At 37.5% G+C, this 26,776-nt stretch overlaps 1 protein-coding gene across 1 annotated transcript in view; it reads right to left on the reverse strand.

Annotated features, from left to right (window-relative positions):
- The window catches only part of PIEZO2 (piezo type mechanosensitive ion channel component 2), a gene marked incomplete at both ends in the record, with an annotated part of 287,728 nt that overhangs the window by 63,879 nt on the left and 197,073 nt on the right, over positions 1–26,776 (reverse strand). The window contains 15 exons of the mRNA XM_079533880.1: positions 1,968–2,093; positions 2,271–2,447; positions 3,236–3,396; positions 5,724–5,818; positions 6,168–6,200; positions 9,450–9,491; positions 11,882–12,055; positions 12,797–12,945; positions 13,596–13,870; positions 15,236–15,356; positions 18,528–18,764; positions 20,741–20,877; positions 21,303–21,444; positions 22,723–22,761; positions 24,353–24,481. Coding sequence (XP_079390006.1) covers positions 1,968–2,093; positions 2,271–2,447; positions 3,236–3,396; positions 5,724–5,818; positions 6,168–6,200; positions 9,450–9,491; positions 11,882–12,055; positions 12,797–12,945; positions 13,596–13,870; positions 15,236–15,356; positions 18,528–18,764; positions 20,741–20,877; positions 21,303–21,444; positions 22,723–22,761; positions 24,353–24,481 — 2,037 coding nt within the window. The remainder of the gene's footprint in view (positions 1–1,967; positions 2,094–2,270; positions 2,448–3,235; positions 3,397–5,723; positions 5,819–6,167; positions 6,201–9,449; positions 9,492–11,881; positions 12,056–12,796; positions 12,946–13,595; positions 13,871–15,235; positions 15,357–18,527; positions 18,765–20,740; positions 20,878–21,302; positions 21,445–22,722; positions 22,762–24,352; positions 24,482–26,776) is intronic.

Genomic DNA, 26,776 nt, shown 5'->3' on the forward strand with positions numbered 1-26,776 from the left:
TCACAGAGAAATATTTGGGACACAACTGTCCTAAGACAGGCACCACTGATACTTTCAATTAATTTGTTTGTTCGTTTATTTTTAACAATAATTTATTTCTGTTTGCCCTCCCTAGGCTTCTTGCTCTTAGATATACACAATCCACAACAGATAGGCTTCTTACTTCAACATGGACATCTTGAATGTTTATTATTAAGGAGGCATATCAGAAACACAGTGAGACTTGAAAGTTGGGGAATTCAGGTCTAGCCCTGAACTGAATTTCTTTACACAGAGGATATATTTTTCTTGCTAAGACACTGAAAACCTTTCTAGAATAGTGCAAAATCACAAAATGTTATCTATTTATAGATATAAGGCACCTAGCATCTTGGCAACTTTACCCTCCATGCAGAATTCTTGTGTCAGCCCGATCTTCCCCAAATACACTTTTAGTTGATGGAAGTGCATGCCTAAGGGAGTGAGAGGAAGAGGTGCTGCAAAAGGTGTCTAGTGAGGACAGAGAAATCTACTACACTGACTGCACTTGGCTCAGGGCTATCCCAGATATGAGTAGAGACTGGAAAAACTCACTGAGAGCAGCCCTGTGGAGAAAAACTTGGGGGTTCTGGTAGATGAAAAGCTGGACATGAGCCAGCAGTGTGCTCTTATAGACCAGAAGGCCAGCAGAATCCTGGGCTGCATCAAAAGAAGGGTGGCCAGCAGGGAGATGGAGGGCATTGTCCCTCTCAACTTTGCCCTTGTGAGGCCTCATGTGGAACACTGAGTCCAGGCCTGGGGCCCCCAGCTCAAGAAGGACATGGAGACGTTGGAGTGGGTCCAGAGGAGAGCCACAGAGATGATCAGAGGGCTGGAGCACCTCTCCTATGATGAAAAGTTGAGAGAGTTGGGATTGTTTAGCGTGGGGAAGAGAAGGCTGCATGGAGACCTCATTGTGGCCTCCCAGTACTTGGAAAGAGCTTACAAGCAAGAGGCAGACAGACTTTTTATTCACGTAGATAGTGAAAGGACAAGGGGCAATGGATTTACACAGAAAGAGGTGTGATTTAGGTTAGACGTTAGGAAGAAATTCTTCACTCAGAGGGTGGTGAGGTGCTGGCATAGCTGCTCAGAGAAGCTGTGGTGCTCCATCCCTGGAGGTGCTCAAGGCCAGGTTGGATGGTGCTCTGGGCAGCTGAGCTGCTGCAGGACAGCTCATGGCAGCGGGTGAGGATGGATGGGCTCTGAGGTCCCTTCCAATCTAAGCCACTGTATGATTCTGTAATTTAAACCAAATTTATGGTCTCAGGAAAGAAATGAGGGATAAATCCAGTGTTAGATCAAAGCCTGTTGTTGTTCGGTCAGCAGATTTCTGACTACTTTAAATTGTGTATACAAGACTGGAGATTCCTTAAATCAAGAAGTGACGGGCAAAGTTTCCCCTGGGAAATGATACATTTTTATTGCAGTGTTTTTTAATCAAGATAGGAATAATAAAATATTGCTCTTACGCATTAACTAAAGAGAAAAAGAAAAAAAAACAACTAATGTCTGAATGAATTATTACCTTAACTCATTATGGTTTCTAAGCTGTGGCTATAAGGAATAAGCACTTGAAAAGATTAACAGCTCACAGCATACACACTGTTACTTGAGGCAATTACTCCAATTAGACCCATCAATCCTTTGGTAACTGAAAGCTATGCACCTCTTCATTACTTTGGGCTCTTAAATATTACATTTCTTGGAGTGCATTTAACAGACAATAGAGTCAGAAAGCCATAACTTCTACATGCAGATATCTTAATTGGTACTGAACCCCATCTGGAAGTGTCCTATGTCAACAAAACGCGTTTCTGTTGTTTCTTCCCGACTGTAATTCCCTAATGTCAGTGGCTTTCATTAATTGTGTGTGTGTATGTGTGACAGATGATATAGTTCAAAGACAAATAAGAAAATATCTCTATACAGATTATTAAAGAAGTTACCCTTAAGTATAAAAGTAGGGGATAAGACTTTCTCAATCCAACCCATTCTGCAGGATCAACCGGACCGCTGTAGAGGACTGACGTTTTGAGTTCTTCTAAATCAACCTTTGTTTCATTTTCTCTAGGCTAAAAAGAAATTGCAATGGTTTATAAAAAATCTGTTTAAGGCAGCTTGGAACTGGAATGATAATCAACAACAACATAACAGGAGAACTTTGATTTTCAATAGTTGATATGCTTCCTTTTGCTCTTCTTCATTGAAGAAAGCAGGAATCAAACTTTTTAATGTACATTTGTACTCACCAATGTACAGTTACTGGAAAAAGTGCTGGGATCAATAGATGTGAGCTGGTACAACATTTTGCAGACAATAATCACACATGTCCAGACAGTGCAGATACTTGATGCCAATGGGCGAAACTGAGCATATGGCAAAGCAAGAGCCCAAGCAATTAAAAACACAAAGTTAAACAGAGACACCTGAAAACACAAAAACATGGTGGAAAGAAATTACATGAAGTAATGAGAGAACTGAGAGAGTCTGACTTTTTTCATAGTAATTAAAATAAAATCATTCAAAACAAAGGGACAGAGAAAATGAGAAAAATCCTGGAAAAATCACCACATTTTCACAACATTCACAATAACACAGACACAATGTGGTAAGTGAAGAAGGGAAAATTAATATTTTAGCAAGAATGTTATCTCACAAAGAGTATGAATTCTCTTAGACCCACAGCACTATATATCCATCCCAGAAACAACAGAAGTCAAGTGAAAGGGACCAGATGTTGACCCTGCTTTAGTTCATATGAAACAAAGATGATACAGATATGTGGAACTCATCTTCAAACACGTGACATTTTTTTTTCCCCAAAGATGTAAGTAAAAGAATTTTGATTTTGCTATTTAAGGACTTGGGTCCTACTATTCTGTTCAAAAATGGCTGTGTCAGGTGAAGAACTCACACTGCCCACACCTAAGGCACAGCTAATGGTGGTGCTCCTTTTTTTCTTAAGATGCAGTTCCCATCGCTGTTTCTTCAGCTTGAGATCTGATTTAAGTAATTTTCCTAATTGCTCCTTCCCAATCTTCTACATCTTCCATCCCTAGCTGATGGCCAGATTCTACTTGTGTGGGGAAAGGAATGCCACAGCTTCAGTGAGGTCTCTCACATGGTCTCTCCCTATGCTTGGGTATGTCACCATGCAGCAGATGTTGACAAACCTCCACCACTGGTTATATTTTGACAGCAGGTGTTTACTTGCCTCTTTTACTGTGACCCAGATGATATAAGAGGAGACGATTTTGATGATATGCAGCTCCAAAAGCCACCACACAAAGACTTGCATCTTATGAAAGTACTCCAGGAATTTCAAAAACAGCACTGTGAGACGGTCAATCACCAGATGCCACTTGTTTCTTAGGTCTACAGAGATTTTCAAGCAGAACCATTTGGAGGAGAAAAACAAAAGGTCTTTGTGAAAAAAAAAAACTTCAACAGGGAACAACAAGCTTTCTACTTCTGCTCTTCTAAGCCTTAGAATAAGACACAAAGGAGATAAACAGTATGGTTCGGTGGTTAACTAAGACAAAACATGGCTGAGATCCACTCAGCTATGGTGCTCTCTGTTCTAACCCACATTAACTTCCCCATTTCAAAAACACTGGTGGTGTCTGGCTAGAAAACTGTTCCATAAGCCTCACACATATTAGGATAAAGAGTCTTCACACTGTATTAGGGATTTCAGAAGCATTTTGTAAATTAGGAAGGATTTTGCACACTGTGAGAACACTCTTACAACCAATATCAGGAATAGAAACATCTCAAATTGGCTCCAAAACATGTCGCCATCTAACCTATTAAAAATGCAAAGGAGTAAGCAGCTTCTGTATACACTTATTTCAATTTATCTGATTATTTTTGTATATAAGGCAAACAGGATTGTTATTCTGTTCATATTTGTGTGAAAAAGCATATTGTTGAAAAGCTGATTTTTGGAATACTTGAAAAGCAAATTAGAGATTTTATCTTCTCTTTTTTTTTTTTCCCAAGCACAATTAATAAAAATACTGAGTGATGTACACTGCATGATTGTGTAATTAAATTTCACAAATTAAGCAAGCAATAGAGCTCTAAATTAACATGATTGCTCTCATGAGCATGATGAGAATATCTTAGGAAAATATCTGTAGAATTAGAATTATAGAATTTTTGATGCTCTCTCTCATACTTTCACTGCATTTATTTTAATTTGTAGTGTTACTACTACACAAGGTATATCCAGACAGTGCCAGTGAAGTGGAATAGGGCAAGTAAGGTCCTGTAGTGAGCTCTGTCTACCATGTTGAGGCACAACGTGCACAGACCTGATTCTACTCATTGAAAAATTGTATAACAAAGTCTGTGCACATGAACACGTTAAAATAATGATAAAACTCACCCACATGGCCATTTAACAGTGATGTAACTTTTTGGTATAAATAAATGCATGTGCAGCTTAAAGATGGATCACACACTGGCAAGCAGCATGTCCTGTTATTGCCAAGCCCCACACATTACAGTGCAGAGGGGGCCCCAGTGAGAAGGCTGCAGCTCCCACTTCCCTGCTTGCATGTGACTGTACAGGGTAACCTTCAGCAGTTGGCCTCCATCCTCAGCCCTTTCAGCATGTGGGGATGGCCAGAGTGCAACAAACTCATCAGTCCTTGGAAACTATATGAGAGCTGGCCAAGAAAGGTTTCCAGGTCCCATGAACATCTCTGTGAGGGAAGATGTCCCAGCCAAGAAAGAGAAATAGATGCAGCTGAGCTCCCATAGGGCAGCTAAGCCAAATACAATGACATTTTGCTTTGACAAAGACCCTGTCTCTATTTTTGTATCACAGTCCTATAAAAATTGACATAAACAACTAAATCTGTGATAGGGTGATTTCCAGACAGTACAGAGTCCTTGGGTGTTAAATGCCTCTCCCTAGTTTTCACTCATGGCTCATATTCCTAGCAGAGACATGGAAGTAATTCATGCTAGGAGTTCATGCTAGCACTATCAATGATGACAATATCAGCATTACCAATTTCTGCCCCTAAGTGCTTTTATGTTCATCTGGCATGAATTACATATTCCATATTCAGAAGTGAAAACCATGACATTAATGAGCACATGAATAATGAAGCAAAAGCCATTTGGAACTTCTGAAGTGAATTGTCTCGAAAGCATATGGTGTCAGAGATTAAATACGCGTTTATATTATCTTTATTTTAAAGAGATTTCACTGTAAAGGAGATCTTAACATTTGTGGTGACTATTAACACAACCCAGAACACTTAGAAGAATTTTGTCCTGAAAAAGGGTATTTTGGTTTTCATTCCCCCAGAATCCTATGATATACTTCAGTTCCATCAATATGATTTTTCCCTAGAACATACTGTAGCCTGTTGAATAATTGACAAGGAGCCATCTGCTCAGTTCAGGATGTTTTACAAAGATTATATGTAGAATCAGAAGGAAAAGGTGATAACTGAAGTGAGCAGAGATGACCAAGCATGACAAGCATGAACAATCTGAGGCTAACTTTCCTTTCCTGAGGAAGGAAAACAAAATCTGTAAACCGTGGAGCTTACCTGTAGTTTCTTCTTCCTCTGACTCGTCGTCTACATCATCATCTTCCTTCTCCTCATCTTCCTCTTCTTCTTTTCCTTTTTCAGCCCTCCCTTTCCCTCCCTCCCCATCTGGCTCTTCCTTTCTTTTCTCACCAGCCTCTTTCAGCATTTTATCCTCTTCCTTTTCACTGCTGGCTGTTAAATTCATCATAGTTATGTCAGGCAGGCTTCCATCTTGATGCACCAGTCTGTTGGTAAATAATAACATCTCAGCAAATTGAGCAGCAATGACATTGCAGTCTTGTTCTTTTTCAAGGTGTATAATTAGAAAAAATAAATAAATTGTTCATGGAAAATGCCTTAGAAGTGGAAAAGTTAATGATTCTGGTACTTTCTTCAAACACACACTGCAAATTGAGTTGGAATATATTAGTAATTACTTTTCACTCAGATACTAAAGGTTAGTTAGTAATGAGTGGTACTGACACTTAAACTTGACATTTTCCCCACTGGAGAAAATGGTCAGAGTTTAAGATGTAGAAGCATGAAATGACATTGCTTAAGAGTAAACATTTCATGACTTCACAGGGGACTTACTCATTTTGGTGGTTTGGTAATTTTTTCTTGAGGCTGCTCAAAATAATTGGAACAGAAAGAAAAAGGGAGATGAGAACAGAGGGGTTACAGAAGAAGGCAATAGACAAATATGTCATGCTAAACCACAAGTAATAAAGCATTCTCATAGTCCATCTGCAGAACTTTCTGATGCCAAGAGCATGCCATCATGACATTCACAGGGCGCTTCTATAAGAAATATGGAGCTGAAGCACAGATGGAAAGGGGACAACCTATTTACACCAGTGCTAAACATGGTCAGAGCTGTCCAATGCCATTCATAACGTGGCTGAATCATTACAAGTATCGGGTGGATTACTGTAAATACATTTTCACTTTCTTCCAATTGAAAGACTGAAGAGATCTAAGGGAATCCAAAGAATTTGCAAGTATTCTTGTATTCTTCCAGCTAAGTTTATGAACAAATAGAAGCAAAAAAATTCCTTGGCTTTGTCCAAGGATATCACATCTTTAACATATCTTTCTTTGCTAGAGACATTCATTCTCTCTCTTTTCTACATCTCAGAGTTTTTCTTAAATTTATAACTGTTTTATGCTAAGTCTATTAGTAATTTTCAGAGTACAAAATCAACATACAATTGCTCTAACATTGAAATGCTATTTCTCAATCGCCATGGTGCCAACTCTTGTGAGATTTATGCAGAATTTCTTTTACCTTTTCTAATAAAAGAGACATCATCTAATATATTCAGATGAAAGTCTTCAGTTTCTGTACATGTTTTTTTGTTTATTTGGCTGTTTTGTTTTTCCTCCAACTGGGTTGCACTTCCTGTGTTTGCAGAAAATCTGTTTTTCCTAGTTCCTTCATTCTATGTGCTTTTCTGAGCATTTACTGCCATAGTCACTTTAAATAGGACTTGCAATAAAATCTCTCTTTGGCAGGTGTGTAGTTATATGATAAGATCACTTAATGTTTAGTTATGCTATATTGAAATTGCTATATTCAGCATATTTACAAACACCTGTTGGACTGTTCCTGCATAACAGTAAGTTTAATATTTTACACTATTATCTCAGGGCTCTGTTTTTCATGATGGGAAATTCTGGCATATTACCATACAGACTGGAAATTCTGCCAATTGTAACTAAGGGGTTTTACAGCTCAAGAATACTAAAATCTAGATTTAGCCATCTGATTGTTAAAAAAATAAGAGCACAGACTTAGCAGTTAATGAGAAAGTTCAACAAGCAGAGGTATTATTACAGTATTTGGGAGGTGCCTTTTTTGGATGTCGGAGATTTCAGTAGCTCAAATGAGAGATAAGCCATAGAAATTAGACTAAGCAACACTGAAGAAGTAACAACATACTGGTAGCCAAAAAGAAGAAAATAAAGCTTTAGAAGCTTAATGAAACAGTTAAGCATGAAAAATTCTCACCGATTAAGTATATCCATGACAACAACTACAAAAATCCAGTATCGTGACCTAGACTATCAACCTGAGGGTCCATTAATCTGAAAATGTTTTATTCTCAACAATATATTCAGCTACAGAAAATAAAAAGTCAATATACTTTGTTTTCATAGATAATATATATACAAGAAAAGATATCCAAATCTCAATAAGAAGGACTAAAAACTAATATTCCCAAAAATGATATAATCTATCTTTGCATACTTATCTAAAACTCTAGTGTCCTTACAGAAGGGTAATATATAAAGAAGAGAAAATGAATTTTCAGTTCAGTTTCAATGCTATGGAGATCCTCAACTAATAATATTCATCAGAGCCCAATCTAAAGGTGATATTCAATGAAATGAAAGCATTCCTGTAACAAGACCAATTCTGCACTGGTGCAATTGCATTTTAATGAAATGTCTTCCCAATTGACTGCTGTGATGGAAAAATCTACATTCACACTGGTGTAAATCAAGGTCTCACTAACTTACCTCAATGGAAACTGGGAAGGAACACAGGAATCCTACAGGATTTTGTATGGGAAGACTAATCCTTCTCTTATTCATATAACTCCCATTCATATCCAGGAGGTGATGGGGTTATAGAGGCAGATACATGCAATATATATCTGAAGCTTCAGTAGGAGCTTAATTTCCAGTATGTCAATCAATGACATCAGTATAGCCAGGACAGTGTACTCAGGAGATTTAAGTCTAAATAAAAAGCCCTACCCACTATTAAAGAGTCTACTTGAAATCTTCTTCCTAAACCTCCTCATTTATTCCTAGGGTTGTTATTGCTAGCATTAGGCATCAAAGTGATTTCACTATGAAGGATTGCCATTGCAGGCATATCAGTGTCCACATCTCTCTGACCTTAGCACCCTGCTTTGCCTCAGATATGTCTCACTGCTGTGGGCCCGCTGGCAGCTCAGTGGGCTGTGGTTGACCCTTATGACTGCCAACAGGCCCAACCCTCAGCCTTGTACTGCCAAATCCCCAGAGCTGAGAGCCCACCCAGTCTTGCCTCCTGGCCAGGCACCTCTGCTTTCAGCTTGCCAGCTTCCAACAGATCACTTGCCCTCGCCAATTCCAACCCTTCTTGCCACATGGTCTTCCTCAGGCTAGCAGTATTACATAAATTCTTCAGTTATCGAAGCTGATTATACTAAAGACCACATTTAATCTAGCCAAATATTTTGAAAGATATCTCCTTTATGGAATTGTTTGCAAGATATAAAAGGATAGCTACTGTAACAACATTAACTTTTATAGTTTGGATCCTGTAGCTCCCAACTTGGTCTACAAATTAACAGCCATAGCATGCAATGGTTTCAGCTTACTGGATGTGTATGAGTACATACTAATATTTTTCCTGAAAATAAACACATATTGCACATTGAATTAACTTAACCCCAAAAATCCCTTTCTGAAGTGCTAGTGAGGTGGACAAGGATGAGCGTTTGTGTGAGTTTGAATGCGTGCACATGCAGGCATGCATCATTCCATGCACAGACAAAGGGTAGGTAAATGAGCCTCCTCAACCAAGTCTATTGTCTGCAGCCAATTTCAAATAGCACCAATTAATCCTGTGTTGAGACACGGGCAAAGTTTTAGAGAAGAATCCCAACTGGAGATGAACTCACAGCAAATAAATATGGGGGAGAAATGCATTAGCTGCTTCATCAGCTTTAGAAGACTATAATACCCGAACAATATTCTCTCCCTGCTTACTTCACATTATGGTGCAGCAAGAACATATTTTACTTGAAGGCAACTAAGAAGTAACTAAGAATAAAGCATAGTATATCTTTTTTAAAGAAAAGGAAAGTTTGAAGTACCCACCTATTTATTATTAGATAAACACGGCCATTGACTTTGGCATGGCTATGAGGTGGGAGATGAAAGCACAGGAATGCGTAAGATGATAGTGGTAAATGAATTAGAGAGAGAGAAAAGGAAACTGTTAAATAGGAATGAGCACACTTTCCTGATTACCAAGAGACACACTGTCCTAACAGAACACAGTCTGAAAGTTTAATGCATACCATGCAGTGAAAAGTCTAGGAAGACTGCAAATATAATACTCCGTCATTTAGATTGTATGCTGCTTCAGATAGACCTGAGTGCTCTTTCCCAGGACCTCCACTTCATCAACTCAAGAAAGCCACAGATAATTCAGGCCATTTTTAAAAACAGATCTTTTGCTTCTGCTTATTTCCACTAATTACTTATTTTTCTTTAAAGGTGATTCTAATGGAGCATCATACCATAGAAATTAACCAGTCTCATAACCTTTATCTCCACTACATCGCAATTCATAAAGTTCATTTTCTTTAATTTTCTCTTTTTTTTTCTCTTTTGCAACAGAAGCAATATAAAAGCACTTTCAGAAGGCAAGCTAGTTTTTGAGTGAAAGCTAGTGTTTTCAAAGCAAAAGGGAAAACTGGAGCTTTAGACATGAGTCTTTAATATGCTTTAATTGTGACTGCAACTTATTTCTTCTTCCAGCATGATTTGAGTTGGAGGTGTTTGTTGTTCTAGATCTTATCCAGCTTTATGCACCATTAGTACAACTGTCACTGCAGTTCTCACCCTGAAGCTCTGAATTGTAAAGTGTTTGTAAAGTCTGCACATTGTTAGTGTTGATTTATCATGTGAAAAGAGGAGAAAACAAATGAATTTTCATCTGTCTAGCAGTGTTTGTGGTTGTACAAAGCAGAAAACATCCTGATTTGGGTACTGGACAAGCTTCTCAACGTTTTTGAAGAAGTCAAATGATGTACCTGGTAACAGTGATTCTGAAATATTGCAAAATGGCAAATGTAGCATATATACCATGTTTAAGAATTAAAAATATATACCAATCCTCTTTACTTGCCACTTTGCTTAATTAAAATCCTAAATGTTGTCCCATTTATTGGGACAACAGATCTCTACTTTCAACTCTCTCAGAGGTACTTACTTACTCCTGGCAAAAATATTACTGACTACACATAAAATCCATATCCAACAAAATTAATTTTTTATACTGATCTTTGTTTTTTTTTCTGCTCTCAACAAAACACTGATAATATTCTGTGACTTTAATACTAGTGTTTCATCACTCAAGAACAGTGCAATATTAGTTATAGTGATTTTCTTCACACCAGCACTTGGAGAACAGTGACTAAAATTTTTGGTATCTTTCATGCATGTTAGATTTGCAAGTAGTGGTTTCACATGCAAGAAGTGCTGTGATGAGACAACCTAAATTCTGGGGCCATCTAAGTTCTTTTTTTTTTTCCCCATTTTATGCCTATTGGATCACTATTGATAGGAGCTGGAAGCTCTTTCTACATTAGTCAACAGAGTGCAAAATGTTTAGGCTACGACAGAGCTTGTGCAGTCACTTTGCACTGTCACACAATTCCCCAAATATCATAGTGGAGGAAAAGCCCATTTCAGCCTTATTCATACAAGTGCAGCTGAGTTACACATCACTGTACAGGTAAACACTTTAAAATTATGTCAAAATGGATTGCCTCTTGAAAGAATTAAAGAAGAGGTGCTGCACAGAGTTTAATATGAAACCATTTCTCTGTCTTGTACTCCTGGAGTAGGATCCTAGGACTTATTGTTTATGTAGGGGAACATTTAAGAATTAAACATAGTAAAATTCTGAAGAAAGTGAGTCCCAGTATCATGAAAAAAACAGAAGTGAAGTTCTTGATGATAATGCTGAACACCTCTGAGTATAGTCTCACTACTATAGTCAAGGGCCGGGACTCTAAAAAGTGATCCCAGGCTTTGGATATCTCCATTTATGAAGCTCAGCTTTATAAAAATGCTTGATTGTCCAAAGTGTATGTGGTATTTGCCAAAGATCTCCATTTGGCCTTTAAAAAGGACAATAAAAAACAGAAGTGATCGAAATTAAAAAGCCATATTTTCTATTACTGACAAGACTTACAAAAAGGCATACATAGCAATTAACCATCTACCTACTAAAGGTGAAAATCAACAAGCTAAATGCGTAAGTATCAGCGCATTTGAAAATGTATCTCCAAATGAGAAATCTTTGCCAAGTAGTGGAAAGTGGGGGAAGACAGATACTTTGGTTGTAGCGTATTTAGTGAGGTGCTGGTTGCAAAGGGAATTTTTTTTCTCTTTTCTTTTTAACTCACGTAGTTACAACAAAAGCAAGTAACATCTAACAAAAAGTGAACATTACAAAACAGTCAGAAAGAGCATTTTCATACAGATAATGAATAGGTCAATTAACTTCATTTCTTTACCTGTAAATTGTATTATCCTGTTTGCTGGTTACAGCTTTTAAATCAGTGAGCTGGAGGAAACGGTCATGGAAATAGTGAAGGTGTAAGATACACGCCAGTAGGAAGGAGGTGGGGATAAAGATGCGAGTGAATAGCTCAGCCACAGAAAATCTTTTTAAACCAAGGTCTGCTAGTCTGGAAAAAAATAAATAAATCCACTAAGTCATTTGTTCACACCAAAATCTTTTCCTTGTCATGACACAGTGCTACAAATCATTTAATAATAAATGAGGAAATAAGGGCTGGTACATGCTATATGCTTTCAGATCTTTCAATTCTTCAAAACTAGAAAGTTTTACAATATAGATGTTTTGCACTGGGCTTTAGTAATTGTAGAAAGATACTGTAAATGGACAGAACGAAATGAATCAGTCCTGCCGCAATTCTCTTTACGGGAGCCAGGTGTATTGTCTCTGACTGAAAGTTCTGCATCACAAGTCCACTCGTATATAATTTCTGACATAAACTCCTGTTGAGGAACTCTCAGTACATCATGAGGAGGAAGAAACCCAGCCCTCCTCATTAGCAGGAATATTGGTCCATCTTCGTCATCTCCAGGCACCCTACAAATCTGCCCTGTCTCTCCCTGGATCTTGCTCCTATGGTCAAAGACGTAGCGAGAAGTATTGGAGCTGCAGTGGGAACACTAAGAAAACCTTGGCAGCAATAGGCGAAAATATGACCCTCAGAGCCCTTGTCGTACCCTTTTTCTCCTCTTTTACTGCTCCAATAAATCAATGGCTTCAGAGCTGAGTGCTTAGTCATCAATGTCTAAGGATGGTCTCACGATGTTTTTTCATTACAAGAAGGAAGAGTGCTTCCAGAACACACCAGAACCAAAAGTACAGTGGAAAAAAATGAAATGAAAACACTTACTTGTTTTCATCCAGGCCTGTCATATTTTTCCACAACCCAGGGAATGACTCAAACTGGTATGTGTAGATGAAGATAAGTACCAGCATCGTGTAAACAACAACTGACATCCAAAAGTATTTCAGAATCCTTCTCCACCATTCGTAGTGCACCTGAAAATCATACACTGAGGAATTTAAAAGAAGCTCAAGGCAAACAGTGGTAAAAATACTGACAAAGCTGCACTGGAAACAAAGACTAAGAATACTACTCTTCCTTGTTGGCTTGATGTAAATAGCAGACATGGATCTTGGTGATAAAGTTCTTAGTTCTGGTACATATGCCACCAAGTACAGAGTTCTATGTAAAAATGTCTGTTGGGACACAAACAGACATAAAGGCTAGGAACAGATACTGCCATTCTATTTCACTGCCATTAGGCAATGAAGGTGCAGAAGGAGAGGGATTCCATGCTCCATGAGTATGGAAGCTGTGTGAACCAGCCATAACAAAAACTGTTGATTATGTGGGATGTGCACAGGTCCAAAACTTTCCCATGAAGTTTCCACAGTTCTCAGTAATGTGCAGTTCAGTCTCACAGAGTAGGTAGGTCAGATGCATTACCTTATAGCACCTAATTTATATTCACTTTGCCTGTCAATCAAAGGAGAATCAACCCTTTCAAATAATCTTCTTACTATTGTGCTGTATCTAACTAAAGAACAAAGACACTGTTAATAATAACATCCAAGCTGCTTTGCTACAAAGGTAAAAGTACCATTGCATTCAAGATCAAAATTCAGTTCAAACAGTTCTCACTTACCTGATAGAGGGCCACACAGAACAGGAATAACACCATATAGATGATTTTGTACATGACAATTCTACCCTCAAAGCTGACAAAGAAGAACATGCCTCCACAGACGTAAATCCAATACTTGATGAACATAGCCATCACCAGCTTCCCCAGAACTTTCATAATATCCTGTTCATCCTCATCATCATCTTCCTGTTCCTCTTCATGCTCCTCCTCTTCTTCTGCCACTTCTCCCTCTTGCAACTCTCCCTCTTCTGCAAATACACAGAGTTGCATTTGACCTCTACCTTAGGGACCTTAGTAAGAATTGAAATGGATGGAAAGTAGATCCTCTACACACAACACAGAAACTTATACACAATATTCACAACAACAGACTCTATTTCTGATTCATCATCAAGCCTCCAAGCAAAGGAAAGCATTTCAACATCATATGAGCCCCAACCTACTCCTAGAGCCATACAGCATACTGGTCTACACCTAGACACCACTTCTCACTTTGTCTGATATGCAGGCAGAAAGTGAGAGCCTAAGGACTGTATAATGGGTATCAGTCAAAGCACTATCCGTAGCAGAAACCCAGGCAAGAGACATTTTAAACTGGAAAACAAAGAAACCACTAGCACCACCAGAAAACCTCTCTTCTTGAGTTTAAAGGGATAAATGTCCTTAAGAGAATACTGTGGCTTCCTTCAAAAACCACAAGCAAAAAAAAGCATTAACATAAAACCAAACAAGCTTAAAAAATATACGTGCTGTACTAACATTGCCTTTTGCTTTTTTTTCTTTCAGAAACTACCCCTTTTCTTGCCGCTTCTACTATACCTAAATTACTGCAGAAAACCAAACTGCTTTTGCCTTGTGAAGGGGTCAGCATTTCCCAGTTACTCAGCCTGGGATGCTTGTGGAGGGCAGGGTAGGTGTTCACCCATGAGCAGGCACACATGAACAAGTATCTGGATAACAGGAAAATATACGTGCTTATTTTCTCATTGAAATCTGTAGTTTAATTTCTTATTTTGCATGTGTTTACACACAAGCTCAGCTCACAAGAAATTTAGCAATTGCCTTTTCTTATGTAAACTTTTATCCTGTAATTAAATTCCTACAACAATTTGTCTGCTAGTTCGAGTTTGGGACATAGCAATAAACTGATTCTTGGAAAGTTCTACAGCATTTTTCAAATGAGTCATTGCATTTACCTTTTGTATTTTGCAGTTCAACAGTAAAGAGAATTCTTATTTTATTTGATTTTCTGAAGTTCAAAACTGCTTTAGTTTTATATCTGTTGAGAGATAGTTACACATAGATTTTGTAATACTGTGCTTAGCTAGTAACAGGTAACTTAGTATACAAGCATGAAAAAGAACTTTACTGTGAGAGAGCATTGGAACAGACTGCTGAGAGAGATGATGGCGTCTCCTTCTATGGCGATATTCAAGACCCATCTGACACCTGCCTCTATTACCTACTGTAGGGAACTTGATTTAGCATTGGGGTTGGGCTCAATGATTTCCAGAGATCACTTCCAACTCCTAAGGTACTGTGATTCTGTGATCTTTCTAATCGATTTCTGCATTAAGAAACGCAGTAACTTGAACTTCTATTGTGACTGAAGGACTCCAGTAAAATGGATGCAGCCTTACCTTTTTCACCTTCTTCACTTCCAACTTTGACCTCAGATAAAGTAGCTTCTTTTAGCTGAAGTGCTTTCTGTTCAGTGAGGTGTTGCCTCAGCAGTAGCCAGAAAGTAATCGTAAAAAGAATCTGCAAACAAAAATCAAAACAGAAACTACAGGCTAATGCAAACGTGTCTTCATAAATGCTGCATTTCTCTGTCTATCAGAAAATAGTAATTATGGCATTAGTGTCAAAGCACACCTTTGTGGAAGTAATCTAAGAAAGACTGCATTAAAACCAGCATTCCTTCATTTGTACTTTTCCATTAACTTTTCACTCTGTCTCTTTTCTTAAATATATTTACCTATATGGTTCTATTCTATCTTGTTCTTGGTTTTTAACTCCTATCTTATAAGTTGAAGGATCTTCTTGTTATATATTGACTGATATAACCCCAATCTGTCTATCTGTGTTTACTTCCACCTTCTGCAGGGATCGAGTGAAGTCAGGTGAGTGTTTTGTTATTATGTTTGCTAGATCTAGATCCTAGATCTCTTGATTTCAGAGCTTTAATACTTCAGGTGCTAAAGTGCAATTAATTAAAAAAAAACAACGGTGTGTCTTGAAGTTAGAAAAAATAGTTGAATGCATTTTGCACTTGGAGCATTTGCAAGATTTAAGGTGGCTCTTAATTCTTTGAAGAGACCATAACTCCATAACAGTAGAAAAATAGAAATGAATAAATAGAAATAATAATAAAAAAATAAACAATTTTGTTTAATGAAGAGTGTATTTCTGTGTTTTGCAAAATACTGAATTCAGCAGCTTGCAGTTCTAAGACAGCCAAAATTCAGAAAAGAGCCATGTTGCCCATTCATCAAACAATTGATTTTATATTTTGCAGTAGTGCAAATTTATTTCACTACTTTATAAAGCAGAATAAAATCTCAAACAGGAAACACGTAAAAGCCAAAGCGTTTCTATGCAATAAGAAGACAAGGTCAGTGGTATAAAGCAAAAAGATGCCCTGTTCTTCATCTAATGTGCTTTGTGGAGGAAAGGAACTCCAATCCTTGAGACTCTTTGATACTGTGAAGTACAGACTATTTCACTGCGACTAGCTCTGTCTCACTGCTGCATTCACTTCTTGTTCTCCTTGGCATTTCTAGCATTTCCATTGAGACTATTCATTTTATTTCCTGTTCAGACCAGGGAATATATTCATAGCATGCAGAAAATCAGGCAGAAAAAATTACAGTTTTTTCTCTTGCAGAATACAGTATTTTATCTTCATTTAAATTTAACTTTTATTAAAATGACTTTAAACAAGGAATGACAGGAGGGAGTTACCAGCAGTTTTGTGAGGGAGAAATGGACAGGGTTGACAAGCAGAGGGTCATGTGAAAGAATGGAGCCACATAATCAACAAAGCAGAAATTGAGTAGAGTCACTTCAAGCATTTGTATGAAAGTAAGGAAAGACCTTCAAGTCACCATCATGGGGAAACCTTCCAGAGCCTTTCTGTGATGCCTTTCTGAAGTGTCTGTATTTTAATTCATGCCGTACAGGAAATAAGCAACACAGAAATTAGAGAAGAGCATGCAGATGCGTGGCTATGATCTTTTGGGGATCACAGAGACGTGGTGGGACGGTCTGTGACTGCAGTGCTGCAATGGAAGAATACAGGATCTTTACAAAGGACAGGCTGGGATGCTGAGGAAGTGCATGTGGGAAGAACTGGAATGCATGGGACTCCATCTGGGGATGGGCAGAAAAACCTGGGAGAGTTTTCTGAGCCAGAAAACCTGGGAGAAATACAGACACTGTCTGAGCACACACATGAATTTCTAGGAAAGTAAATGCCGACCTGGAGTTGAGTGAAGGCATGGGAAAAGGAACATAAATACGTAAGTAGCAAAAGAAGACTAAGTGACAAGAAGACACACTGGTGAACATTAGACAGGTTGCCAGAGATGAGGGATCTCCTTCTTGAAGATCTTGAAAACATCACATGGCATACTGCTCTGGTGGCCCTGCTGGAGCAAGGGGTGGGCCAGAGGAACTCAGAGGGCTCTGCCCACCTCAAGCCTTCTGTAACTCTGAAATTTACATTCAGCATTAAAAAAAAGTAGGCACCTTGTTTAGTTTCTTGCATCCTCATACATGCACAATAGTTTCCTTTCTTAACAGTATCTAGTTTCAGATATTTGATTGTATAGCTAATAAGAAACTATGTCAAAGGCACTGATGAATTCAAACAGTTAAAACTTCTTAGAAATTTACAAAGCCATTTACAAAGCTATTTACAGTGGAACTTGCAGAAACCCTTGAGCTTTTGCTCTCTTACTAAACCATTCCTACCTTTACAGGAGAAATAATACAATATTCACTAATCTTCATATGCATTAAAGACCAATAAATGGTTATGCAAATAAAACTGCCAACAAGGAAGAGCATTTGCCGAACAACTGTGAATTATAACTAGGAGGAATGAGGAAAGCAATTCACTTAGCTGAAGGGGAACACTGCCAACTAGCTCTATGCTCTGAGATGCCCCCTTGGGTACTCTACAAAACAACTTCCTATTTATGCTCATTCTCTCCCTCAAAAGCACACCTGCCAAACACAATGACTTTTGTAGCACATTCAGGACATCAAAGGAACAAATCTATCATTTATCATGCAATGAGATCAACAAATGCTTTTCTTTCTGACCTGGATTCATTACATGAGTGACCATAAAATCTAAGTAAAGGCACTAGAATCACAATGTGTCTATTTAATCACAAGTACTGAGGTTACCTCTTTTTCAGGGCTTCATATTGCCCTTGCTCTGTTCCCATTGCAAACAGTGGATGTTTTGCCAGCAACTACACAGGTTCTGTGTTTACAGTTTTGATAGCCAGAAGCATCCATGTGCAACATTAATGCTGAAGGTTTCTGAAGCAGCTGACTTTGTGATCTCAGCTACAAGAGGTGAGACTTCAGAGGATATAAAATTTATCTAACAAATCAAATTATAACTATTTCAGATCCATTTTATAAAGCCAGATTTTCTATCCACTAACAATGCTCCACTAAATTATAAAAAAAATCTACATATATGTATCTGAAACATTTGTTTTGGCATTAGCTTAGTAAGCAGATTTCTCCGCAGTGTTTTTTAACTACTTATTCTTTATTGTAAAACTGTTACTGAACATGGCTATGACAAATACTGAGGATACGCTCTTAAATGTCAAGCAATCTACTTTTTTTTTTTGGTCACAATATATTTTGTGGTTTCATAAAAATCTCCTCTAGGTTTGTAACACCTACCTTCGATGCTAACTCTCCAGGTTCCTTTCTTTCTAAAAAACCTGATACTTGAGGAAGCTCATCATTGTTGAGTTCAATACTCCATATATATTGCAATATTAGTAGTAAATTTCCGTAGAAAACCATGAACGGAGAACTGATCATAGCATATTTCCTTCGGTCTCGAATCATCCACAGTGTGCAAGACCAGATCAACAGCACAAAAGTCAACCAGCTGTGATATGTGATACTCCATGCCTTATGGAAAGAACAAAGAGGGAAAAAATGTCTATAGATTCATTCAGGAACAACATAGCAACATACTGCCACTTAACTTATGCTTCTCTGCTTAGTACACACTTTCACTGTCATGAGACTCTCAGGCACATTAATCTGCTAATAGGCCAGCTACGATAAAGTACTTGGAGAACATGTTGAAAATGGATTCTTAAGAAGTACATCTGAGGGCAAACCCTTCTTTGTGCATTAACTGCACAGCTGTAAAGACTGTGAGCAGGTTCACTGCTTATGATTGCTCCAAACAAACAGAAGTGGATAACTTTGGGCACACGACATTCTTGCTAAACAAGCAACAAAATTTCAGTGTAGCAGCAGCAAAATATGTCTTGATACCTCTCAACAGACTAACAGAATCATGCAGACTCCAAATTGTTCTAACTTTTGTGGAATCACTTTAAAATTGAAAGCAGTAGTAAGGCACACAACTTGCCTGAAGAACATTTAGCCTACACTAATCATATGATGTTGCCTCCTGTACTCACAAATATATAATGTTTTAAATTGTTTGCAGAGAACAGTTTCTGAAAACTACTCTATAAAACACTTGGGGGAAAGGATACAGCTAGTGCTGTTATTGATTTTGGACTCAATTCAGCTATATCCTGGTATAACTGTCAATAAAATATTTTAAATTTTGTCTCAATTTAAATGGGAAAGTATGAAACATTAAGAATATTTCAGTCTAGTTCATTCTGCTTGGAAATGATGTATTTTAGAGTTATATGGAAAAACACTAATGTGTCACTTTTTTTGTTTACAGATTAGAAAGCAACCAGAGCATCATCTGGCTTTGGTGTAAGTGGAATACTCATCAGATCACACACCACAAAGGAATTTGGATCATGTCATATGAAATAGAGATATAGCACTAGGAAAAACCAGGAAAACTACCAAGTAGTACCTCAACATTGAGGTTATGAACTCATGCTGAGGTATGAACTTTGAGATGAATTTTAAAAGAATTAAAGAATATGTGATGAAGGATGCAACTTTAAAAATGGCATTATGAAAAGAACTACTTGTTAATGTCCCTAATGCATCAAGCCAGATCCAGATTCTACACAAGGAGCCTGCTCTTTTAAGGTGAGAAACTTTTCCTGTTACAGGGCAGCAAACAATTTTGAAACTCTATGAAGACAAAAAGCAGCCGAACTAATTTGTTTCAGCATTATTTTTTTTTTTTTAATGCAATATTAGGCCAAGAATCTTTATGGTTAATTTCATCACAGTGGAAATCTTTCCAAAATAGTAAAAGCAAAGCTTGCATTGGGAATATAGACAGAGATCTAATCATTACACTGAAAATTTGCCACAGTGCAGCTCAGGGCATGTGTATCAAGTGAACTGAAAAAGCAAATAACATCAGAATGAAAAATTAGGGAAGCAAGTAAAATAAAAGCAAAACCTATGATAGTGACAGTTTTATTTGCCTTGAGACCTTTCTGTGACAATGAAAGATAGATATTTTTTTTTTTAACACGGTGCAATCATTTACATTCTTCAGTCTGAAATATGAACTATGTATTTAAACTTTACTGTTTGATTCTGAAATGCTTTAATTTTATAGACAGAATTCTAAGTGGAGCAACAGCATGACAGTCCAGCTTATATGGAAGCTTTGGAATCAGTAAAAAACTAAGCTCTTTTTTTTTAATTGACAAACCTAGTCAATGAAACCTAGTGCTCCCAGTGCTGAAAATGCAATGCTTTACCCAGAACCATGCATATTGCCCTACTGCAAGCACTGTAACAAGCCTGGGAATTATTCATGAATAACCTAGAGCAAACCCAAAATGCTACAGTGTATTGATATTTTCTAACCATGATGTGAACACTTACTGAAAATCAACAGATGAGATTACTGTCAGGAAAACATCAAGGAGGCATATTTATTTGTAAATCAACAGCATTATCTATTTACTGCCAATACTTACCATCATAGCTATCAAAGCACAAATGTAACTTTGCTTCATGATAAATTGGAACACAGAGACCAGGGCATGCAATTTAACATTTTCTTTTTCTTCCTGAGTAACTTCTTCCTCCTCCTCTACCTCCTCCTCTTCCTTTTCTAAGTAGAAAAATAAAGTCTTATTTGCAATTCATGCTGGTCTAAAAGTAGTATGAGTATTATCTAAAGGGAGTAAACCCAGAGTGATTTCACTTGCAATCACTTGGATAGCTCTTCTACATTTGTTAGCAAGCTCAAGATAGGAGCCATAAAAAATTATGTTTGATAGTAAAACATCACAAAATCTGTAATCACTGTGTTGGTTAATGAAGAGAAAAAGTATTTTAGATAGTAAATGCCTACAGCCCCATTTACAAAAGTGCCAAGTGATAAGCAGTTGTTAAAGAACAGTTATTTAAACTTCAGCAGGTCAAGAATTTTACTAAGGAAAAAATAAATGCAAGAGGCAGTGAACAGTGATACAGAACAGGAAAATATGGAAATAAGTAATGGTAATATGGTAATTCCCAGGCAATTCTTTTCACTACCTGACATGTCATCCGAGGGCTCCCATTTGTACTGTGGTGTTGAGTACACGTCTGCTTTGGCCGGGCCATTCTCTAATGGCAGTGTGGGGTGGATGGTGTGATAGTCAGCAGGGTTCCCGTTCACTGTTACAAGCAGAACCTGCCAGAAGATGGGACAGAAGCACTGCATTTAGGGCAGTTCTTATGAGAACAAAACTCCTGCACTTCTCTAGTGTTGGACTGTCAACAGTAAAGGAGCCTAATCAGTAACTCTTGTTGGCTCCTTCCAAAGAAAATGATACATTATGGTCATGCTGCATGCAAAAGTAGCACATAACAGCTTCTCAAATTATTTTTGGTAGCTTTTCATGCAATATCAATAGATTTTAGCAAGCTATAAAATACTGCTCCATTTTGAACTTCTGCAAATATCTCCTTTAAAAGGCTTAAAGTTTTTTCAAATTCCCTAAAGTGCCACTTCAGTGTGCATAAGAGCAATCTGAAAAGGCATAAAAGTGAGGACACACAAGCAAAAGCGATCATGTTAAATGGCTATTTACATACTCTTGGCCTGTCCCACCTATAAAATTAAATGGAAAGAAAAAACTGTGTAAAGGCAGATTAAGTTTACACATCCACAGCTGGGGAAGCCTAAGGCCAACCACATGGCTCAGTACACAAACAGTAACTCACTGAGCTCATGTTCCTACACCCTGACTGTAGAAGATATGGACAGGCACGTGTGGGCTGATTGAGGCTCTCTCATTCAGAGCAGTGTCTGGGTTACGTTTAGGTATGATCTGCAGCCATACAGCCTGAACACAGGCTGTGGAACACATTTAGATTTGGTTGTAGATGCACGCAAAGTTCACCTGCATCTCTGCTCTTCTGTGTATGCTGAATAGAGTTGATGTTTTTGCTTTCAGGATTGCTATACGAGACAAGACAATCATCTGCTGTTGGCTCAAGCAGAGATTTTAATTTTCTACACTCTTTAAATTAAACTCAAGTACTGACAGTCACTCTTAAAAGAGCTCAGCATTTCAGCATGTTTGAAAGAAAAGAATAGAGCAAAGAAGCTAAGTTTCAAGATGGTTTGCATTAGAAAGCATATATTGAGATCTTATTTAAACCCAGTGAAATAAAAAAGATCGTTTGCCAGTTGATACTACCAATACAAGAAGTGTAATTTCAAACGATCTATTTTAATGCTAATTAGCAGTTTCTCAGCGTAATTGTTAAGGAAGCAGAAGACAATTATATTTAGGATAATCAAGGTTACAGGGCAGAACACAAGCTAATCAAAATACAGAAGATTTTAATATGCCAGCTGAGTGCGTATCTACATGTGTATCTGTATTTTGTGTATCATCAGTGTAACCTGTATTTGCCCAGGTTAAAATAATTACAAAATTACAAAGACTAGCAGTATACTAACATCCGATGGCTTGTATTCATCTTGGGTCATTGACAGAAGCTGCAAAAAGCAATGCAAGGACAAATTATTAAAGAAGCATGGCTCAAGCATTAATAAGTTATTTTTTGAATACAGGCATGCATATTTACTGACTTTTGCGGAATATCTGCATTAAGAAATTCAAGAAGAATTCTTCAAAAGTCAGCAGAATTGTACACTATACTCCGTAAAATGGTATTTAGTGTACTAAAGCCATTGACATTTCTTTACCGTATGTTTTTGTGAATTCTGAAACAAAAACTGAGACTATTGCATTGAAATTGCAGGTATTAGCTCAAAGAATTAATCAGTATTGCATTATACTGATTAACTGCTTTCTAATGTCTTTCTAATGATCCCAGTTTTAATTGATCATTAGAACTACTCTATAAAACTACTTCCCGTGTAATGTTTATAAAAATATACAATGTGGCACCTAGAATTATAATTGTTAGCAATTTTATTTTCCTCAAGTAGAACTATTTTTCACTGAACAAAAACCATTGACTTTATCCAAGGCTGAGTAATAAACATGAGAACATGACAACACGAGAACATGAGGTAACATCTGCAATTTTAATGTGTCAAAAAAGTCACTAAAGGATCAAAAGCTACATACAAAAGTTCTATCTTTTTAGAAATATCTTTCACTGTAGTCACTAAGAAATTACCATAGGGAAAAAAAAAAAAAGGAGTTTTGAAATTCTTTTAAAAGTCCCAAATTCCTCTTTCTGTACCACTTCTTGGTTACTCCATATTTGTCCACAAAAGATTTTCAGGAATATTTTTAATGCATGCCTTCTCTAGCTTTTCTGTAGTAGCTGTAGAATATATTGTAGGGAAAAATTAAAATTTCCACGGAAGAAAAAGGAGATAGGTGAATGTTACAGCCTAGTAAAAATTGTGTTTCTTTCTTTCTTTCTTTCTTTTTTTTTTCTTAGAGTAGGCTCAGCTCATTCATTTACTATTTCATTTGCTAGTTCATTTACCATTACCAGTATTACGATGCAATTTTGGGGAACTTAAGTCTATATGGCTTAACAGAGTATCTATATAAGACAAATTTATCTGCAACAGGTCCAATGAAATATTGCACTGGAGCTGATGGGGACTGATAGATAAGCTGTATCTTTCTAGGAGCTTTTACAGCAACTGCTTTCCGTACTCTGCCATAAACATCCAACAAGGGCACCAATACGCCTGAAGAAAGATAAACTGGTAGTTCCCCTTTATCAGTGTGAGCAGTAATTAGAACTTACAAGGTAGATCAGATCTCTACATCAGGCTTTGGAAATTTCTAGCTCTTTTTCATAAAGACAGTGGCCTGTTGCCAAAGGACTTGCCCTAAACTTCTTCCGTATGGAAGCAAAAATCAAGGAATGTGTCCTTTTACTTCCCAAGTCTGGCTCTTGTTTTTGTTTTATTAAGTTTCACAGAGTAAATTCCATACTCTGCCACACAGTCTTGATATTTTAACTTAGTCCTATAATGACGCAGTTCTTAGTCGTGACCTAACTGATGCTGTTTCCATTAATTTCAAAGTAACTGTGATAAAATTAAGTGATGTTTTTAAATACATTTAATGCAGAGACCCTTCCCCTTGCAGCCTTACTTTTCTCTCATCAGTTGTATAGTGGCTCGCATACCACAGACTGCGTCTTCTCTCTGCCGTCATTGGAATTGGACTGCAAGGAATTTCTTTGTCATCTTCTCTGCTCTCAGATTTCTCTTCATCAGGTATCTGCTAAAGAATACAAATGACAAGACTAGTTACAAATCTTCAAACAATAATCTCTCAAGAGAGAGTTATATTTTCCCCTAACTGACCCCTCTCAGCCTATCTTTGAAATATCTATTTGTATTTAATGCACACCATCTGATGGATGACTTTGACTGAGATGACATTTTCAGAAATGATGACAGAGCTTTTCTATAACTGCTAGTCCTTCAACGTCAGGATGTCTCCTGATGGTTACAAGACACCAGAATTACACAGACTTCCAAATCTTATGTAGTATATGGTCATACCATAAACTATTACAGAGATGTTTAATTTTCAAAGCGGTGTATTGAAAGTTAAGTTAACTCTTCTCAACTGCATACATATGTGAAAAGGAAACTCTCCTTCATCAAACACCTGAAGAATTGAAAATACTTCTGTGTGCATTCACACAAAGGACTCAAAGCTGACTGGAAAAAGCATACATGAATTTACCAAGAGCAAAGCATCACTTTTTATGCAGAAATAACTTACTGGATGAAAGGCAAGATTCCATTAACAAGTTGTTTAACACTGTCCTACATCATCCTTGCTGACAAACTGGTAAAATACATATTGATCAGGCAGATCACAAGGTGGGTGAAGAACTGGCTAGACTGTCTTGTTCAAAATCAGAATGGCAGTCAGTTATGAACGTAGTTTCTCAGGGACTGACATTGTAGCTGGTAGTATTCACTATCATCAAAACCATCTGGATAATGGGATTGAATGTACCCATACCTGTTTTCTTGTGGGGAAAAGTACTGTAATACTAAGCATACAGGTTTTATTCTAATAAGAAACAAAAAGTGCTCTATTGGGGTTCTACATTCCTGTTGAACTTACCAAAGTCCAAGAAATCTTAAAGTATCAAATTTAAAGACACTAAATTCTACTTTCTCTCTTCACGACCTCCAGTTTAAAGTCTTGAGCCAAATCCTCACACAGCTGTAAGACTTGCTGCTTAAAACCACACCTACTCAGCTCCATAAAGCCATCTCTAATGATAAAGTACACAATTGCTTTTGCAACCTGGAACACAGGGCCAAGTCTCATTTTATATGAATTTAATAGGATTTAAGTCCAAAAGCTCTGCTGAGTTGCAGCAGAGTACACACCAATTTAATAGTATTATTCTGAACTTACCTGCTATTATCTACAGAATAACTGGCCAAGTCAACTAATTGTCACGTTTTATTTTGATCTAAATAAATGGTTTGTGAGGATTTACAATTTTTCTCTTGCCTGTTTTGCACTTTCTACTTAGCAGATACTTGTATTTCTGTTTCAAATGAAAACTTCGAAAATCAAATTTTGGTTTTCAGCATCTGCTCTCATACTTGTTTTACTTAAATCCTGCTCACTGCCAACAAAGAGATAGAATATGACATAAAAGCTAGTTTTCAGAGGAACTTGGTGTCTCAAAGGCAGGGCCTCAAATTAAGCTTTTTATGGGAACTAGCTGGTGGTAAGGGTTCTCTTAAGCAAAATCAGTCGATGCATTAGAATAAGAATAAATCAGGAAGCTGGGCAGAGGTCTGCAAAGTTACCCATGGGAACAGAACATCTAAACATCCTAACTGATCTTGAAACTCTCCATTCCAGTCTTAACACTAAGGTCCTATTTTTTAAATCTTGACTTAGATAAACAATGGTTATTAATTTGGTTTTACTTCTCAGGCACAGAGGAAGCAAAATTCAGATACGATTGTGTATTTATATTTGATTGTAAAAGGGCACTCCTAGCCAAAGTGTAACAAGAAGTATACAGTTTGTGCTTAAAATACTTACTGCTGCCATTTAAAACTTTGATGTAAATAACCACCATAAAGAACTGTTTATCAGCAGCATTTGGTTTGGCACAAGGATGACCAAAACAATACCAAAAGACCCGGGATGTAGACAGTCATTTTAGTAGCATATTTTTAGCCTTCTTAGAAGAAGAAAAGTAAGAAAACACAGGATTAGTCATAGAATAACAGAATTATAGAACCATAGAATGGCCTAGGTTGAAAAGGACCACAACGATCATCTAGTTTCAACCCCCCTGCTATGTGCAGGTCACCAACCACCAGACCAGGCTGCCCAGAGCCACATCCAGCCTGGCCTTGAATGCCTCCAGGGATGGGGCATCCACAACCGCCTTGGGCAACCTGTTCCAGTGCCTCACCACCCTCTGTGTGAAAAACTTCCTCCTGATATATGACCTAAACATCCTCTGTCTCAGTTTAAAACCATTCCCCCTTGTCCTATCACTATCCACCCTTGTAAACAACC

Source organism: Tetrao urogallus, assembly GCF_951394365.1.
Source record: "Tetrao urogallus genome assembly, chromosome: 3".
Classification (NCBI taxonomy): domain Eukaryota; kingdom Metazoa; phylum Chordata; class Aves; order Galliformes; family Phasianidae; genus Tetrao; species Tetrao urogallus.